The sequence below is a fragment of the Amblyomma maculatum genome, chromosome 1, assembly GCF_055883805.1.
Source record: "Amblyomma maculatum isolate TAMU_Amacu chromosome 1, ASM5588380v1, whole genome shotgun sequence".
NCBI lineage: Eukaryota > Metazoa > Arthropoda > Arachnida > Ixodida > Ixodidae > Amblyomma > Amblyomma maculatum.
The window spans coordinates 6059348-6080082 of NC_139344.1; the positions used below are offsets into that span (position 1 = coordinate 6059348).

Genomic DNA, 20735 nt, shown 5'->3' on the forward strand with positions numbered 1-20735 from the left:
CGTTAATGGCTCCCGTCTGCGGCTTCCCATGCAGACACTTGCTCGCGTACGTGCACGTTTCCACTCGCGCAATCAATAATCCCTTGATTTGTGCTTCGATTATTTCGCACTTATTCATTAGCATACAGTCATATAAGCTACCATGTTATGTGAAATCGACCATGCATATATACAAATCTCCGTTTAAACCGAGCCGTACAACGCGCCTTCATATCCTTGGAGTAACTTGTCTGTCAGCGGATTGAAGGGTCCCGGAGTGTTATAGTCCCATCCCACAGGGGAAGCCCGAGCTGCAGCTCTGTGGTCTACAGAGGTCGCATAACCTGCCGACCAGTCGGAATGATTGTGAGTTTTCGCTCACAACGTACACTCCACTTACGACGTCAACACTGGTTTTCTAAATCGTTAAAAACTCATTTGCGAATGCAATCGATTTTAAGCTTGAGGACACAGTATGTTTATTCTTTACCGTATAACTTTACTGGCATGTTTCGTCACTACGAGCCGAACGAGGAAGCCATTTTTTTACAGTGTCCTAGTTGGTTTCAGGCTATTTAAGAACATTTATTAGAAATCCCTAAACTGGTAGGTACTCTGAAACGAGCATGAGAACTACAACGCTTCGCGCTATCTTTGGGATAAAGCACTGCAAGAATTTGAAAAGCGAAAAGTGCACTTGGTCAAAAGTATAATACTTACTGCGCTCTTCAACCGTACATAGAACGGAAGCTGCGTTATGAAAGTTGTACGGAATTCCGGCTGACCAAGTATATGATGTAATGAAGGATCTAATGAAGCATTTTCAAGAAAACAACTCTTTTTTTTTTTGTCGCGGCTCAGCATGAGTTTCGCTCTGGGTTTTCGTGTGCAATGCAACTAACGCAATTGGCCACGCATGACACAACGCGAATGGCCACGCATGAATACTGCTGTCGGTTTGGACAAAGGGGAGCAAATAGATGCGCATGCTTTGACGCCATCCCACACAACCTGATTTGCATAAAATTATCATTCATGGGCATTCCTGAAAGTGTTCTTGGCTTGATAACAGATTATCAGTGACACTTGGACAAACAACAGGTTGTTATAAACTGAGTGAAATCGGCTCTGATGCATATACTATCGGGAGTGCCTCAAGGCTTTGTGCTTAGACCACTTTTATTTCTGATTTATACAAATTATTTAGTAGTAGGCCCCAAGTCTACCATTCGAGTGTATGCCAACGATTGCGTTGTGGATCATCCAGTAATATGTCATGTTGATATGTCTCTTCGACAGGACGACTTAGAAAAAGTGTACCTGATGCAACCGATGGCAGATGATTCTTGACACCAAAAATTGTTATGATGTACAGTTTCCTCCACATAACTTCAGCACGAAAAAAGACGACCACAAAGAAAGGAAAAACACGCATATCTTTTTTCGCGCTGCAGTTTTGCCCAAAAAGCTAGTTTTTACTAAAGAATTGTGCGCTTCACAAAGACAAATAAAAAATTCGCTAGTTTATGTAATATAAGAATTGCACTGAATACCAGCAAAACATGTCAAATACTCTGGCGTTAGATTTGCTTGACTGGTCCAATCATGCTAATTATAGTTACGGCGAATGTTTGCCGTTTCCTTCATTTTTTCCAACAAAATTTTAAACATTGTCCTTTCGCACTGGAAGCTAATTTCTACCTGACTAGCTTTAGACATATTTCAGAATACGCATGTGTAACGAGGAATCCGTACAGAAAAAAAAAAAGAACCTAATAGATAAAATGGAATGGCTGCACTAACAGGCAGCACGCTTCATAACAGGAAATTTTCGCTACACTCTCAGAGGGTATGATATACGGAAAAGGTTAGGCTGGAAAACTCTTTTCATGCATAAAAATTCTAAGGTGAAACTTCTTCACAATATACATAAAATAAAACTGGTATCGACAAAATACTGTTTATTAAAGAGCGGCATTATGTATCATTAGGACAAACCGCGGTAATAAAATCTGAGCTTATCACTGCTGCACCAATGTGTTAAAATTTTCTTCCCTAACACGATCATAATGACCTCCCTAGTGATGTAGTGACTGCGTCCAGTTTTCAAATTTGATACAGAGTTTTATTCGTTCAATGTTATTTATTGATTTTTAATGTATGCTACTGTGTGCACTTTGGTGGTGGCGGTGAAAACTTATATTGTCCGAAAGGGGTGACACCGAGTTCCGGTACCACTCGCAGGCGTCCAGAGAACCCGATGTCACCCTTAGGGGCAGGGGATAGACGAAGCGGTTTGCCGCTTCGGCTACCAGACGGACAATGTTGTCCTGTGCTGCCAGGTCTTCGCTATGAATATTAGTTCTATTATTCTAAAAAGCTACTCTGGTATTTGTTTCTCTCTGAAAGTTACTGTACGCTCTGCCAATTTGGTTTTCCTGTATTGCTCTTTTCTTTGTTGTTGGATTTACTGATCTATTTCCTCGTGTGACCCCCTGTATTTATACTACCCTACAATAATGCCGTCCAGGCGATGTAGGTGTGCCGAGTATAATAAATAAATATTTAAATGAATATTTAATTAAGTAATGAGTTGCCTAAGATGCTAGAATCTAAATAGACATCTCAATGGCATCTCAGCTAACATACGAATGAGTCATAGCTTTTTATTCTAAAAATGTTTTATTATTCCTTTACAAATCTTCTACACATGAAACTAAATTTTATTCATGTCGTTTATACGGTCATGCGAGCCAAGACTATCGAAGTTCTAATTATATCGATGCCCTCGAGGAAGCTACAGCGATACCAACTGCTTAGTGAAAAGCCGAAGCTGATTATATGTGTTGTAACTTTCAGTTAAGCGCTTCGTGAACATCATGCAACTGCAAGCCCTTATTCGCCTAGCTTTCAACACTGGGATACAGACAGTGAGGAAGCATGTCTTTTCCTTTTGCAGAAAGAAAAAAAAAAAAACCGATAAAAGGAAAGGTGTATAATATATTCTGGATCTTTTGTTCAATTCGCAGCTTCTTTTTTTTTTTATTGTGGCAGCAATAACGGTGAAATATTGTAGGGATTTCATATTATGCTTACAAAGATTCTCATTGGGATATAAAACGCCACTGTTATAATAACAAGCAACGCAGAAACGAACAGGAAGGAAAAATTATAGACGCTATCCAGTTCACAAAACGTATCTCACACTTTCAGCATCCCAGCAACTCCTGTAATATTGCTTCAATTGTGGAGACAAGCATTACTTCAACGCACATATCTTCGCATAACTTCGCATAATGCATAACATCAACGCACAACGCACAAAGGCAGAATTAAATCTGACAACCATGCAATGATGTGTTAAAAAGACGAATTGAACTTGACTGATGCCAACTTCAGGCAGTCAATCGTGAAAAAATACCGTCGCTAAAAAAAAAAATAAAGATATAAAACGTTGAAGCCACCGCCTGCCCCGGTGGATAAGCCAGTTCAATAACTGAAGTGTGATTATATATCGACCAACCGCATGCGGTACCATAGGCCGTAGATTTTCACAACAATATATGAGAATTTAAGGGAATGGAATAGCTATATCAAAATGGAATAAAGAGGTTGCGTCTGGTGCGGATAAGAGAAAAATGCGAAGCGGGATAATTTCTCGGAGGACTTTTGAAAATGTGTAAATGTACTCACAAAAACGGAACTGCATCCTCTTGGGAAGCCTTTGCCAAATGCAGCTATGGACAGTGCGAAAAGGATGGGAGCAGCCCATACACACTCGCTCGACCACGCAATTTGGCGCAGCGCCCAGTTACGAGCTTGCCGATGGCAGTGGAAATTAATCTCACCAAGGACGCAACTGGAAGGCGTTTTTACTTTGTTAGTGCGAGTGCATGACAAGCAAGCATTGGCTTGGCTTCCTAAATAGTATACACGCGTTGCCAGATTGCGCCTCAGTGACGTCTCACGTGTAACGCCGCACAAGCGTGAACTCCTGTCTGACTCACTGCTCGAAAGGAGTTAGGCAATAAACGTTGGCCATCAGTGGATTGGGGCGCTGGGAAATTTATTATGTACTGTTCGCAAGAAACTGCGTAAAGAGTGAGGATCTTTTACGTGCTGTTTTCGGTTCGGTCCTGTGAACGAAATACATTGCACGCACTAAGAATAGTAGTGGTACCATAATTTTAGTATTATAACAGATTAGGTTTACGTCAGGCGCACAAGACCTTTCTTGAGATTTAATTGATGCGACAGTTCCCACAAAGCAAAGAAGAAAAATGATGTAATTGAGCAATAAAACAATGACGGAGGCAATGCCCTCAACTAGCACAGTATGGTCATAAATGAGAAATAGGACATTCTGGCGCGCTACTGGTTCCTGCCTGTTGCTAATTATAAGTACGCGATGAATGCAGGAAGAAACGAGGCACAAATAAAGACGTAGACACAGAATACAGAGAAGAACTCGCGTCTGAATCATTGACGGAGCAGCGATATTCGCGTAAGTAATTGCACATTGCTCCCTGTTCTTGGGAGGCAGAGTAGAGACTTCCAAGAACAGGCAGAAAGTTGCTTAGAAGGGCATTCAAACCATGCCAGTCTCGCTTCGTGCCGGCTCCGTCATGTGGTAAAGTCAGCAGTAATAAGCATCATGTTTCAAACAAATGAGAGAAAATAAATGAATACCTAGATTAACGGAAAATAAGGTGAGGCGCTAACATAGAATTAGAAAGATAAGGTATACTACACCGGACACTGGCAGCCGGCCATAGCTGAGTGCATGGCCCGAGAAACAAAAACGCGAAGAAAGGAAATTGCACATGATTGAAAGACGCTGGAGGGAAATATTATTTTTGAACTCATCAGAGAGAAAATACAAGGAAATGGAGGTCACTTAAGCTCCTTTCATTGTAGGACGTGACGACATTAACCTTATTTATTTATTTTGTGGCTGCCCTTGCGATTCTTCATTTCCGCGGATGTAGTCCCTTGGACGCGTAATTACCCGCCAATTAGTTCGTGCATCTAACATCTCGCGCATTCTGATTAGCATACACTCCTAAGCTACACCGTTATCCAGGTACCGGTAGTATACCCAACCAACTAAAGCCCCGTTTAGACATAAGCATGCCTGCGTGACCTAGGAGTAGCGTCCCTGACTTGGAATCCAAAAGCACTGCGATATTCATTCTTATTCCACTTTCCCACCTCAAACGAGAGACCCGAGTTGACTGCTTCTCCCAACTAAGTGATATCATATTGTGGTCTCGTTAAGTCACACAACGCATGGACGTATCAATCAATGCTCGGCTATCTCACCAGCCAATTCTCAACTGTGACAATCCAGAGCTATGCTCGCAGTTATTGGCTCAAAATGCCGACAATGACATATTTTTTGCAGAATAGAGCTTTTAAAGCTAATGATTTTTTTTTTTTTTTTTTGCTGTTTTAATGTAGCCTGGTTTGACAAGAGATACAGTCAACTTTAATAACGGAATGTTACCTTGCTCATAAGGTACATAAAACAACGCTTTACTGCACGCATAATATACTGACCCACCAATTCTGTCACGCGAGAGCAGTTCCGCACTACTGTAACTAGGTACGGTGCTATTCCCCTTCATGGATCACTGCCTTGTCGTGGCGGAGGGGCTTGCGAAACTCGATGAAGTCGTGAGCTCTGCTTTGTAGGGCCACCCAAGATAGACAGGTCACGGCAGAGAGTTCTGACAAAATGTGATTCACTGGAGAAGGTAATGGCAACCCACTCCAGTATTTCCTGCCAAGAAAACCCTATGGCCAGTCACAATACCATTAATGATATGGCGCCGGAAGATGAGCCCCCCCAGGTTGGAAGGCGTCCCACATGTTACTGGGGATGAACAAAGGGCGATTCCTAGTAGCTCCAGGACGAATGAAGCGGCTGGGCTAAAGCCAAAAGGACGCTCAGTTGTGGATGTGTCGGGAAGCGACCGGAAAGTCCGATGTTGCAAGGAGATGTATCACATAGCAACATGGAATGTAAGATCTATGACGCAAGGTAAACTGGATATCGTCAAGCGAGAAATGGACAGATTGAACATTGATATCTTGGGTATCAGCGAGCTCAAGTGGACCGGAATGGGAGAATTTAACTCCGGCGACCATTATGTCTTTTATTGTGGGCACGAATCCAAGAGAAGGAATGGGGTCGCTCTCATAGTAAACAGAAGAATGGGCAAAGCAGTGCTAGGGTACAACCCCAAAAACGACCGAATGATTTCGCTTCGGATCCAAGGTCACCCTTTCAACATAACAGTTATCCAAGTCTATGCACCGACCACTACTGCTGAAGAAGCTGATGTTGAGAGATTTTATGCGGACCTACAATGCCTTTTAGACCGCACCCCATCATCAGACGTCGTTTTTCTCATAGGAGACTGGAATGCTAAGGTCGGGAGTGAAGAAATATCCGGAATTACAGGCAAGCTCGGTCTTGGTGAGCCAAATGAAGCTGGGCAGAGGCTAGTAGAGTTTTGTCAAGAAAACAACCTGACCATAGCGAATACTCATTTTAAACAGCACAAGAGGCGCCTGTACACATGGACTTCACCGGACGGTCTGTACAGGAATCAGATCGATTATATTATTTGCCGGCAGAGATGGAGAAGCGCTATACAAGCAGTAAAAACAAGGCCTGGGGCCGATTGTGGCACCGATCATCAGCTTCTTGTTGCCAAGATTAAGCTTCGATTGAGGAAAACGCAGAAAACTAGAAGGCCTTTCAGGTATAATCTGGATCAAGTTCCATTAGAATATGCTGTGGAAGTGAGGAATCGATTTCAAGAATTAGATCTAGAAGACAAAGAGCCCGAAGAGATGTGGACTGATGTTCGTGATATAAAACAAGAAGTTGCTACTAAGGTAGTTCCAAAGCAAAAGAAATGCAAGAAAGCAAACTGGTTATCTGAAGAGGCTTTGCAAATAGCTGAGGAAAGGAGGATGGCAAAAGTTATGGGGGAAAGAGAAAGATACAAGGTTCTCAATGCGGATTTTCAGAAAATAGCAAGGAGAGATAAGAATGCCTTCCTGAACATACAGTGCCAAGCAGTTGAGGACAACAGCCAATTAAGAAACACAAGAGCTCTGTATAAGACAATCAAAGATATCAAAGGAAGCTTCTGTGCTAAGCTGGGCGTGATAAAGGACAAACGAGGCAAGGACCTCACTGAAGCCGCAGAGATAAAGAAGAGGTGGCAGGAATACACAGAAGAACTGTACAAGAAGGACCCGAATGTGCAAACCCAACATAAGACAGTTGTGATCACTGATCTCGAGCCGGGCATCCTGAAGAGTGAAGTTGAATGGGCCTTAGCCAGCCTTGCTAAAAACAAAGCTAGCGGAATTGATGGCATTCCAGCTGAGTTGCTTCAAAACCTCAACCATGACGCTGTTAACATTCTGCATACATTATGTCAGAAGATTTGGACAACCCTGCAGTGGCCACAGGATTGGAGGAGGTCAGTTTACATCCCCATTCCAAAGAAAGGCAGTGCCAAAGATTGTTCCAACTACCGCACGATCGCGCTTATTTCGCATGCTAGCAAGGTAATGTTGAAAATCCTCCAAGGTAGGCTGCAGCAGTATGTGGATCGGGAGCTTCCGGACATGCAAGCTGGGTTTCGCAAGGGCAGAGGAACTAGAGACCAAGTTGCCAACCTTCGCTGGATCATGGAGAAAGCAAGAGAGTTCCAGAAACCCATCTACTTCTGCTTTATTGATTATGCGAAAGCGTTTGACTGCGTAGATCACAGCAGATTGTGGCAAGCTCTCCAAGAGATGGGAGTTCCAATTCACCTCATCTGTCTCCTCAGGAACCTGTATGAAGGGCAAGAGGCCACAGTCAGAACTGGGCATGGTCTTACTGATTGGTTTCCAATTGAGAAAGGAGTGAGGCAAGGCTGCATACTGTCGCCCTGCCTATTTAACCTATATGCAGAGTGCATCATGAGGAAGGCCGGTCTGGACGAGTCTTCAGCTGGAGTGAAGATTGCTGGAAAACGTATCAACAACCTTAGATATGCGGATGATACCACTTTAATGGCAGAAGGTGAAGCGGAACTAAAGAGACTTCTGATGCGCGTACAAGAAGAGAGTGAGAAGTTTGGGCTTAAACTGAACATTAAAAAGACAAAGATCATGGCGTCTTGCCCTATCAAGTCCTGGAGCATCAAGGGACAAGAAGTGGAAGCTGTGACAGATTTTCTCTTCTTGGGCTCCAAGATTACCTCGGAAGGAGACTGCAGCCATAAAATTAGGAGACGCCTGCTTCTGGGAAAGAGAGCAATGGTTAGCCTTGACCGCCTAGTCAAGAGCAGAGACATTAGTCTGCCAACCAAGATCCGTATAACTCGTGCTATGGTCTTTCCAGTTGTGATGTATGGATGCGAGAGTTGGACTGTGAAAAAGGCTGACCGCCGAAGAATTGACGCGTTTGAATTGTGGTGCTGGCGAAGACTCTTGAGAGTTCCTTGGACTGCCAGAAGATCAAATAAGTCAATATTGTCGACCATAAACCCTGACTGCTCATTGGAGGGTCAAATTCTAAAGTTAAAGCTCAGCTACTTTGGTCATCTGATGAGAAGAGAGGAGTCGCTGGAGAAAGATTTGATGTTGGGAAAGGTTGAGGGTCGCCGGAGAAGGGGTAGGCAGCGAACGCGATGGTTAGATGGCATTCTCGAGGCACTGCAGATGAAGTTATCTGATGTTAGGGAGATAGTGAGAGACCGGAAAGCGTGGCGTGACATGGTCAATAGGGTCACGAAGAGTCGGACACGACTGAACGACTGAACTGAACTGAACGGTGCTATTATGCAACGGTCGTCCACCATTTCAATTACTATAATGGCTTCATCGGTACGTCATATCACAGTATAAAGAGGTAGCGACTTCCTGCTCTGATTCGACCGCAGCCTTTACAGCGCTTGGGAAGAAAACAGTGCTTACCTTTCTTATCTCGATCGTTTTCCTTCCGCATGGCAGTCCTTTCAGATGGGATCGGCAAAGTTCAGTAGGGTATCAGAATAGAAAAGTTTCTTTCTTTCTTTCTTCCTTTCTTTCTTTCTTTCTTTCTTTCTTTCTTTCTTTCTTTCTTTCTTTCTTTCTTTCTTTCTTTCTTTCTTTCTTTCTTTCTTTCTTTCTTTCTTTCTTTCTTTCTTTCTTTCTTTCTTTCTTTCTTTCTTTCTTTCTTTCTTTCTTTCTTTCTTTGAAGGGATGATATTTGGGAAGCCATTTTTTCGTGAATCGCAAGCCCGTTTTTTAGTGGTGGGCAGTGGTTCGGTGACTTTGACTTAATCGGTATTTTGCTTAAGAAAGGGGGGGGGGATAGGGGGAGATCTGAGGGGCGAGGGCTATGAGTCGGGACGTTAAGGTAGCCTTCAGCGACCTAGAGTTGGCGTTCTGGGGCCCGAATTTAAACGAAGGCGGTTTCATGGAGCATACCTGCTCTGCACGCGAACGTCCACAAGCCTTTTTTTACCTTTGTCAGTGCACATAATTTCGATGGCGATAATCTTTAGCTCAAGGAGGTAAATTTGGCCAAAGACCACAATGATACGAGCGAATTTGTTTCTTACTCAAGAAGGGATAAAAGTCCTATGTCCAAGCATTTGACCTCATATGAGCCGAAGACCAAGCGAGGGGAAAGCTTGCACCCATTGTATCATCGATAGGTATCCGGCAGCACTGGGGATCGAGCCCCACACCTGCACATGCGAGGCCAATGCTCAAACCGCCAGTCAACCACTGCAATGCAAAAATTTAATGCGCTCATCTTTGGGGACAGGGAGAAAATTTTGCCCTCGTTTTTCAGCTAACCTCTGAGGAATGAGTTATCGCACTATCAATTTGCACTTTGTACTCGTAAATGAGCACATCCCAGCTCGACGGGCGCAAATTGAAATATTACGTTGATCAAACTATTATCTTATAGCTCCAAACAAAAAATAGAGCGCGGCCGTAGATTCTCCATATCGAATTCTATGCTGCAAACTCGTTAGGTTACGCCTACGTGCCGAGAAAAAGGTGATCTTTTACAAGCAAATAAAACTAATCTCTGTCATGGTTAATGAAAACCTAAACAATATCTGGAGGGCCGTTGTTAATAGTGATTAATGGTGTTATTGAACAAAGAACCAAATTTTCGTTTTAAAAGCAACAAAATAAGAATCTATGTGTCCCAGCTATTATTTATCGTTAGCAACGCGGTATGTTCCATTACAAGAGCTCATTCTTGCTCAAAGACTCAAAGAATTTTTTTGCTGCTTGAACTAAAACGAAACCTGCTGGTTTCCGTAGTGTATTACGTCTTCAAGATGAAATACTCATTTTGTCACTGTCATGGTTGACCTCATGGCATCGAGATATCTCTATCACGGATTCTTTTTTCGCAAGTTCGGGCTAGCTGAGTTTCGACCTTTCGACCGCATTAAAGAAAAGCCGTCATCACATCTGTCGTATTGGACAGCTCGCTAAAAATCAATTATTTTCACCTTCTCTCATAAAGTACGCATTTTAAGATTGTTTCTAGCACTTTTCCCAGGACCTACCGTAAGCCCCTATGGCGTGGGCGCACGCCGGATGGAGTTCGGTGGCTCGATAACGGCTGCTTTCCCCTTCCGGAGCATCCTCACTACCGGTGGAGGAAGCCACGAGTGCAGTTATCACCGTCGACCGCGGCCAGACGCCCTTGTCTGTAGATGCCACACCACGGGCTTTCTTACCGGCGCCGCTAAGCACCGGGTCTGCGACGTCCGTTTCCCTCAATTTTATTTGTCTTTTCACGAATTTCGTGCTCAATCTAAACGCTACCGTCCGCCAGGACGTCTGCTTCGCCTGGCGAAATCTTGAATGCCTGCCCCTGCGTCGACATTTCGTTTACACAATGCTGCAGTGATAGCGACCAAAATGGAAAGGAGGATTGCAGACCAGCGCAAATGTGAAAGCGCATGCTTCCTATGAAGAGGAAGGGCACGTGTGGGCCGGGTGCTGTCGCGCTCACCTCCTGGCGTGGGAGGCGACTAGGCAGGCGATGCATATAAAATCAGCGGGGGCTTTGCTCTCCAGTCACCAGTCGTCCTAGACCTGTCATCACCATGAAGCCCATGGTAAGCCCATCTTTCTTTTTCGCGTTTCCTTGGGATAGCTACTTGTTAACTCTCTTAATTTATTGAATTATTAAGCTTGACCTTTGTAGACCGCGTCGAATAGGCATTAATTGCACTGTGGAGTTCATATCGGCTCTTTGTGACCTTTCACTAAGCTTGGTTTCTTGTATTCGTCTTAGAAACCAGGTTTGGTATTAGCCGGCAGAAAATAACGAGGCAATATGAGGAGAGAACGGGCTCGGGTATTAGATTTTATGTTCCTAAATATAGGTAAACTTCATGCATGGGTAAGTGTGGATAAAGCAGCATGTCGCTTACAGAAGCCCCATTAACACGGCCTGGGTGGATTGCTTAATAAGAAGGAGAAGGGAATACTTCAATGGTTCTACAGGGCATATATTCAAAGAATTGGCAAAATTCTTTCTTTCTGAAGTAAAGTCAGTATGCAGTCACAGGTGTCATATTTTAAATTCTGCCCTTCTGGCTACTTGGTGCGGTAACCATTGTTCTGCTCTCTAGTCGTGTTTCACGATTTTCTGTGCGATGTCAGAGCTCCTTCACTCCATGTGCCTAAGCCTTATTGCAGGTATGTTTCTATTAAGTAAGAAAATACACCGTTAATAACTCATACAAGCCTTCATCCTTGTATCAAGCTACTTATCTAGAAAATCAGAGTGTGAAAAAGGTATTTTTGGGATTTTTTCCTAAAACTTGTGCGGCTCCTAGATATTTTTACCAACTAATGCAGTCCAGTCCTCCGCTCAGTCATCTTAACGCGTGTGCTTTATTAGCTGAAGTGTTGGCTTCCTTGGCAAGGCTGCTTTATCGGTATAGGAATTCAGTGCCAGTGGGAATACTAGGGCTTTCTTCGGCTCTAGGTGCTGACTGAACGCTAGGGCGTTAGGAGGCGAGCAAGAACATGAGACGTGCACAAAACAAGCCTTAGGTGTTTTTTTTTTGCTATGCATACTTCTATTTTACAAGATGTGGCACATAGCACGCCAACTCTGAAGCAGATGTTTCCAATAAGCGCACTGCCATACAGTTGCATATGATGAAAATATTCACTGACGTAGAGTTCAAGGCTTAGTTACCGCTTTCTTTAACCTAGATGCACCAGCTGAAGGTTACCTGCGAAGTCGACTAAATAGTAAAATCACGCATAAACGCTAACCACTGACAACAAAACAAAGAACAATATTCTGAGTTTGCACATCGTTTGGATGTTTTCTCTAGATATTGGACCAATAACAAATTTTGAAGCGAAACCCTGGGCGGCTAGTTACTGTCCCTTCACAAAATTGTTCTCTTTGCTACAGTGCACAAAAAGCTTTACAGTTAGCATGACACTTCACAATACATAAGGGCTGCACATATCTCGCTTTTCGAACCGCAGTATGGCATACGGCAGAAAGTTAGGGTCGTACGAAGCACTTTTATTTGAAACGTACTTCTTTATTTCTCGTTCCAGCAGCTGGTTATGGCTTTCTGCAAACTATTTCTACGCATGTATGACGTAAACGTTTTTTCTCCCCTATACAGTGTGCCATTGCCCTGCTCGCGCTCTGCGCCCTGGCCTCTGCCGCCAAGAAGGAGAAGGTTGAAGGCCGTGGGGCACTCCTTGGAGCTGGCGTAGGCGGCTGCTGCCCCTGCACCGGTGGAGTCGGTGTTGGTCTCGGCGGCGCCGGCCTCGGTGGCGCTGGTCTCGGTGGTGGACTGGGTGGAGGCAGCAGCTACAGCAGTGGTAGCTACAGCTCTGGCTCTGGCTCCGGCTACGGCTCAGGTGTTGGTGCTGGTCTTGGCTCGGGTGCTGGACTTGCTTCTGGAGCCGGTCTTGCCTCTGGAGCCGGACTTGCCTCTGGAGCTGGTCTCGCTTCTGGTGCTGGTCTCGCCTCTGGAGCCGGTCTTGCCTCTGGAGCCGGTCTTGCCTCTGGAGCAGGTCTTGCCTCTGGAGCAGGTCTTGCCTCTGGAGCAGGTCTTGCATCTGGAGCCGGTCTCGCTTCCGGAGCCGGAGTTGGCCTTGGAGTTGGTGCTGGTGTCCCTCTGGCTAGCCCAGGAGTCGGCCTTGGTGGAGCTGGCCTTGGTGTTGGAGGAGTTGGCCTTGGCGGCGGTTTCGGATCCGCGTCAGGCGTCTCTGGCTACAAGCAGGGCTCAGGATTCAACAGGCAAGCTGGAGCGAACAAGGCCGGCCAGGGAAGCTTCGCCTACAACGTAGGTGGGTCAGACAGCAACAAGTACGGCCACAGCTCTTCGTACGGAGACTCGAAGAGCTTCGGCTCGAGCGCAAGCGAGGGCTTCAACCGTGCCTCAGGCCAAGGAAGCCATGGAAGCTCGCACAACAAGGTCGCCTCGGGATCCGGAGCCCAGAGTTCCAGCTCTGGCTCCAAGGTGGTCGCCGGTTAATCGGCTCTCACGAAGTCTGTAATTACAATGTAAGTCACGCTTTAACGGTTGCTTTGCTGGTTGGCTCATCTGAGCAATCCTGTAATTGTGGAGTGGTATAACAGATTTTTGGGGAAGCTATATTTACAATGATGGTTGGTGGATATATTCAGGCTTTGTCGATGTTTGAAAACTTTGAATTCACGAGCCTTCATATATTTTATTGCATCGTTTATTAAAATTTTTGGCTCTCACCAGCCCCTAAAAGAAAGGACTTTTTCTCCTTTAATATATTAATGCCTACCCAGCTCTTCCGTAAAAACTTTAGCACGCTTAATTTTATTGGCCATATGATTCTAATGTACTATTTATCTTACAGGCCTACCCGTCATCACTCAGATGGTTGCTGAACTGCTGGACAACAACGGCTTGACGAAATTGAGTTTTCATATGGAAGAAGCGATAGGACATGCTCCGTTGTCATAACGAAGGTAGTTTTTTTTTCATAGAGACTCTTCTTTATGCAATGAAATTTTTATTGCTATAATAAAGTCATATATGTTACAAAAAAAAAAAAGAAACATTCTTGCCTTCCTTGTCTGCCGTCACAAGGTCATTGGGTTATTTTCAAGCGTTTTCCTTTTGCCGGGTATAATAACTGCCCACTGTCCATGACTGCATGCAAGCATGCGGCACGTACACTTTATTACACAACTAGCGGCATTAACCCAAAATCCTTCCCTTCCCAGGTCAGTCATGGCACTTCAGAGTAAAGAAATAGAAAGCACTCCCAACCAGAGCACCTTGTAGCGACTGCACCGCAGAAAAGCCATCTTGTAAGAATGTAATTTTATTTTCGAATGCTTATAAGGGCAGCCAAAAGTCAAGCCCCACACAGAAAGCAGATTCTGAGTTTAAAAGTTTGCAGGTCAAATCGAGAAAAAGTTCGTGTTCTCAGTGACCTCATCAGACGTTATAATAAACCTTCAATGGGACTCTTCGCGCTTGAGACTGAAAAAGCAGCATTATTCTGTCATACATATTTACCGCTCAATACCAGTCATGAGAGAAGAAAATATTTTGTTGTTGCGATTGAAAAGCATGTAATGCCACGTGTCCAAAGATGCTAATGGGCATGATATTTTACTTCCACCAAAGCTCAGGACTTGCATTTCGATGCAGCAAGACTGGCGATTATTATTTGCTCACAAGAAGGATGTTATCCAGTTTGTTTTACGTCTTTTAATAATGCAAAGCAGCTCTATATTCGCACTGAAGCGAAGCATATTTAATCGCGGAGTAGCAACTACAGCTACAGATGTATATGCAGGAAAAATTTACATCAGCTTTAGTTTACGGAGAATGGGACTACTTATTACTCTTTTAACTTTAGGCAGCGTTCCTGAACGTACACACTTGCCTGAAGCATATACCAAGAAATTAGTATGGTGCGATCCCCGCCAATGTCTTTCGTAAGGGATAATTATCGCTGCAATAGCTGCACCAGAGTTCATTCCTTGTAAGTGATTGCTAATGAAGACACGGAAACTGCTCACACGCTTACACGAACCTCTTTCGCGAAAACGATGTTCGTGTTGGTTGCTTTTTTTCGTTTCTGTTTTACTCATAGTAATAAATGAAATGAAATTTCTGAAAGAGGCATTGGTGGTGCCACATGTTGAATAGAGATGTTGAGAGGCTCCTAGTTCAGAATCGATGGAAAATGCAGTTCTTTTGTTTCTTCTGAACAAAGCTGAGGGGTTACGTAAATACAGACACCTCCAAGAGGAGGGTATTGTCACGGTCTCATATCAGAGGTGTTAAAACACCTCTTTTCGTACAGTCACTACAAACTAATTCTCCATGTCAGCCAGCAGAACAAGGCCGTTGTGGACCATAGTGAGAATAATTGCCTAGAAATCTGACATTCTAGTGGAAATCAAGAAGAAGAAATGGGCATGGGCGGGATATGTAGTGCGAAGAGAGGATAACCGATGGTCACTTAGGGTAACAAACTGGATTCCAAGGGATGGAAAATGTAGCAGGGGGTGGCAGAAAGTTAGGTGGGTGGACGTGGCTAATAAGTTTGCAGGGGTCAAGTGGATGCAGTTAACACAGAACTGGGCTAACTGGAGAAATATGGGAGAGGCCTTCGCCCTGCAGTGAGTATAGTAAGCTGATGATGATGATGATGTCGACGATACTGTGTAAAGGGCGCAGCGTTTCAATTTTTAAGGGCGAGAAAACATTAATACCCTCTAGCTTCACATGAAACCAATTTCTGGTTTGTTCTTTCCTCACCGCTTGCAGAAAAAAAGACGATGGTGAAAATATATGAAAAAATTGCGTGCAAAATTGAGTTCGATTTAACATTGACTATGCGATTGTGGCAGCGTCAATGCTTTTGAAGCGAAAGCTTCACTACGCCATGTAAAGCAAGGTCGGCGTGCGTGGCATAACATCACAATGCGCATGCGCGAAAACAGAGGTGTTCAGCCGGCGCGTTTGCCGCGCGCGCTTTGAATCACCGCTACGCTTGACTTCATCACTCGGTTACGCGCCTCGCCACTGCGCACGTCATCGGCTGCGATGCTGCGGGGATATAACAGTGGCGCCTGCACTTGTTGGCCAGACGCAATGGACGAGGATGCGATGAGCGAGCCGCACGTACTCTGTACGCCATCAATCCAGGCTAGCAGGAACTACGTCCACGGATCCTGAGGTTGTAGCATAGTACAAAACCGGCCGAGCTTGTGAATGTGCCAACCAGCGGGCAAAGACAGCGGCCGGAACGCCAGAACAACGGGCGGAACGTCTAGCCAAACGGCTAGACAATGGACATTGGGTGTAACCATTGGGTGCAAGGACATTGGGTGTAACCATGTAACCACATGTGACATGTAACATGGTTTACTACGTGTAACTGTGTGCAATGAAGGTTTCGCGTACACTCTAAGTTCAACCAAAGCTAAGCGACCAAAACATTTTGTTTTTATACCATAGTGAGAAACCAACTGAGCAGTCGGGTCTAGACAATTGCCATACAAAGCCGCCGGGTGTCCCATTGTTTTAATCACTTAACAAATTGGAGCATCCTTCATCACTGTGGCGACCTTGTCGCTATGTTCTTTTTTTTTTTTAAGACGAAGTTCAACTTTTTTTGACCAAGTGATACAATTGTAGGACATTGTAAGACACTTTCATGAAGAATAGAAAGACCTACCAAGAAATTTTGCACATTATTGGGGAAAGAGGTTTCGAACATTATTTAATCACGTACTGCTCAACACAATAACAATAACAATAATATTCGCAGATATTCCCCTGGCTGAATTTAGCATTTTGTAATTTTTTTTCTAAAACATGCATTATTGCTTTATTATGGACGTCTGCCTTATTTTTTGCAAGCGTAGGACAAAGTTCAGAAGCTAAGAGTCCATCAATTTTCTATGCCAGCTTTACCTATTCGCTGGGGGCGCAGGAAAAACGCTAAAATCAAACTTTTCCATGCTTCGGAGGCTTGCACCATTGTCATCAACATGTTCATGACAGTATCTTGAAATATCCTACAGCTGCCATAAAATTAACAGCTGTCTCAGAATTCACGACCTGAATAGTCTCAGCACCCGATGCCTAGCAAATTTTTTTCTGAACTCTTTCTTGCGCTCACAAGTAATTATGGCTGGCATAAAAAACCAAAGGTGCGCGTTTGCGAAAATAAATAGCAAGAACTACAAACATTCTTAAGGGGAGGTCTACGGATATATTGACTGCTATGGGGCAGTTATTCAATATCTAATAAAACTGCGTTCAGAAACTTTTCTCGGAATTTGTCTAAACTTTACCTGTATGAATCAACCTATTGTTCACTGTTGCTGAAAAAAATTTAAGCGTATTAAACGAGTCTGCCACCGAATATATTAACCCCACCACAGGACGCCATAAGCCTTCCACATCGCTCCATTCCTAGAATTTCTGACCACACTAGAATTTTTTTTTCTGCTTCAAAAACAATTCGTCAAGGAGAAAGGGTTAGAATATACGCCGGTACCCCTCCCCCCCAAAAAATATTTGTATTAGCGTCAGTATGCGGCTTGTTTCCGAGCTACAGCTTCATTTGGCTTGTTGGAAGCTGCTACCTAGCCGGAGCTAATATATTAGCTAATTAGATATTAGCAACTTCAAGGCACACAGTTCTACATCCCTTGGTAGCAACAACTCCATATCCTTAAGCTTGAAGAACCCTATGTTCCTGTCTTTGGAAATATGTAAAAGATTTCAATTGAATGACATGGCACTGAACGCGAGGACTGAGCTGGCGGAATCGACACGCAAGCAGCGTCCGATTTAATGTATAGCCGCAGTTCTACATAAAAATGCGCGTAATTTGAATATCTCTGCGGGGGTTTGAAATAATTGTAATTGAAAACAAAAACAAAAAAGAAACGTTGTCTAGACAGATGGCAATATTTGCGCCTGTCAAAGCCGCTGCTTCTCTTCACGAAATCATATGGTGAAAATGCTCGTTACGCGACAACGAGAAAGCGGGCTGTCCAGCTTTTAACTTGTCACGCGTCTTCCACGAAGTTTGTCGTGTGTTTTCTTTGGCCGTTCTATCAGAGCTCTTGCGGTCAGGCAGATGGCGCATCGCTGGTATCGTACTCGGACAGTTAGGGGTTAGTCCAAGGTCACAAACGACAAGCCCGCAAGTCAAAGTTGTTTTTCTAGATATAAGCTTCGCTAGTATATATTTGAGTGGCTTCAATAGCAGTCAGGTATTAGACACCTATGAGGCCTGCATAATGATAAAACGTGAGAAAAAAGTAATATACCATAAAAAGTATCCGCGTAGTACAATTAAGGAGGGAAATATTGAATATGGTGCTTAATGTTAAAGAAATCTGGCAGTTCACTCCATCAATACGACTAAAATTAGTCAGACAGCTATCATTAGGTGCCACAAAGTCGATAACGCTGCAAATAAATTTACTTTTTTTTTAAATGTGATTGATATTTCAAAGCAGTCGAACGCCGAGGCGAGATGTTGTGGTCATCATTTGTAAAGGAAAAGCCCTAAATCTCCAAGGGAGTCGAGGTGATGGGATCGTCTGTGCATCATTGTATCACGTTTTTAATGAGAAAGCATTACTTTTCTCATTGCGAGAAAAGCCGCCGGCGTTGCGGTTCGTGTTAGTGAGATGGTCATTAAACTTTCAGTAATCGACGTCATAAAGCTGCCGTATGACACAGCGAAAGTGCGCGCGTCTGACGTATAGATTGAGCTACCCAGAGATATCATCATATTTTTAGCACCACCTGACAGCGGTGGTTCGTTTTTAGTTTCGCTTCGACCGCGACCTCGAAGATAGACCCGCGTCAGTGCACAATGCGTGCAGTCATTTCTCTCACAATCCGACCTCAAAGCGCCGAGACGGAGCAATCGACTCTTGACGCGCTCGCTTAACGCTGTGATATAGTGTGAAGACGCCAATCAGGCTGACATCTGTGGGATGTAACGCGCACTACATTTTTTTTTCATGGTTATACTACTTGGAGGGCCAGCTACAACTTTGCAAATACAACAGACCCCTTAAACTACAAACTGAAAAGTTAATTAGCGTATATAGATAATTAGCGAACTAACTTAAGCAGTCTGCATCTTACCTGGGGCGCTCCGTATCCCACGATACAGCTCCAGAGCTAAAATAAATCTGTAGCAAGTTCGATTTTTATGAATATTGTGGAACCCCTCAGAAAAACTGCCGATGATTACATTACTTCCTAATGCGAAATTTCAGCGCAGCTCATCAGCTGCTCAGGCTTTTCGATAGATTGAGGCAAATAATTCGAGCAAGACATAAATGTACACTTACGGACAACTTTTAGTCAAGCGGTTCGCAATGGCGAACGGCGGCGGCTATGCGTTTCGGCTCGAGCGGTACACATATCTAGATCCGCCGCCACCGATCCGGCGCTCTGATTGCCACCCCACAGGGGTGGTATTGTATGAGGAGCGAAGAGGGCAGTTAAGTTATCGGGAGGTCGCGGGAGGCAGCGCGTGTGCCCATAGGAACGTTGCGCAGCGAAGATGATAGCAGCGACTGACTGATGCCGCTGACGCCGCTAGCGAGTCAAGTCAACGTGGCTCTACGTTTCGGCTTGGGATGCATGCACCGTGATCAGCTGATGCCAAGACGGCGCTTCGGCATTCGGAGTACACGTCGCCGCCACGCAGAAATAGGGAGACGGGGGGGTACACGCAGCGGCGAACGGTGGTGGCAGGAGCGCGCGCTGCTCCGGCTGCGGAGCTTGTTTCGAGGACAACGCTGACGGCAACGGCGACACGAAACGCAGAAACGGGCGCCAAAGTGCTGCGCTATAAAAAGTGTATACTCGCAATCAGAGGACCTCCATGGGGTTCGTTACACCCAAATTGGTATCATTATTGTGACCCAACCGTTTGTCGTACAGCGGTCCTGGTGTTGTCGTATCATTTCTCCTTGCACATAACATACATGTGCTAGTGACCCAGAAAAGTTGAAGGCTGCCTCGCGACAGGTGTGCAAACAAATGACATATGAACCTTCAATATGGCATGCTTTCAAACCGAGGTTTCGGCAATTGCGGCTTCCAGACGCCCCGTGAAGCATGGCAGTCTACCTGGAATATTTAGCACGCACACCGGATACAATAACCGCAGAAAGAATACATTACGAAAACCTCACTCAAAAAAATTTCGCCCTCGAGACTGTAATCCTTTCGCATTCACAGCATAATCAGTCTTAGGTGCCGTCTGCCGAATTTTCTTTCTTTTGTAGAGCAGTCAGGAATCGTGTTTGTATGTGGCAACTAGGATGGCCTGCGAAAAGCTGTCCCCGGCAAATCTTCGTAGAGCAGCGTGTCGCCTGACGTGCACCTAAAATAAAAGCAACCTTCTCTATACTGTGCACTATTTCGCTGAGCCTGGGTAGCGCAGTGTGACACAACGGCTTTGGTGTACAAGTGAACACCCAACTGCTCAAAGCTGCCAACAAAGAATGTCATCAAAAACGTCTAGCAACAGGATCGCGCTCGCTTGAACTCCCAGGACCATGACAGTTTGGTGTGCTATCGAAAAGGTGCCCCTTATCAATTTTTACCTCACAAACATTTCTGAGACCTCGTGCCTTAATATAGTCTATGGGTTGCAGCACTTGAGAGCCAGTCGCTGTTTGGCAACCTAGTCTA

General features: G+C 44.5%; 1 protein-coding gene and 1 long non-coding RNA gene across 2 annotated transcripts in view; one reads left to right on the forward strand and one right to left on the reverse strand.

The window, feature by feature from the left end:
• The window catches only part of LOC146201538 (uncharacterized), an 88764-nt gene extending 77940 nt beyond the window's left edge, over positions 1–10824 (reverse strand). Inside the window, exon 1 of the long non-coding RNA XR_014703557.1 lies at positions 8968–10824. This is a non-coding gene — a long non-coding RNA (uncharacterized LOC146201538). The remainder of the gene's footprint in view (positions 1–8967) is intronic.
• Positions 10825–10975: 151 nt separating this feature from the next.
• On the forward strand, positions 10976–14089 carry LOC146201542 (uncharacterized). The gene is made up of 3 exons (XM_084587628.1): positions 10976–11126; positions 12669–13558; positions 13888–14089. The coding sequence occupies exons 1-2, from the start codon at positions 11115–11117 to the stop codon at positions 13527–13529; spliced, it is 873 nt and encodes a 290-aa protein (XP_084443754.1). The 5' UTR covers positions 10976–11114; the 3' UTR covers positions 13530–13558; positions 13888–14089.
• The last annotated feature ends 6646 nt before the right edge of the window (positions 14090–20735 follow it).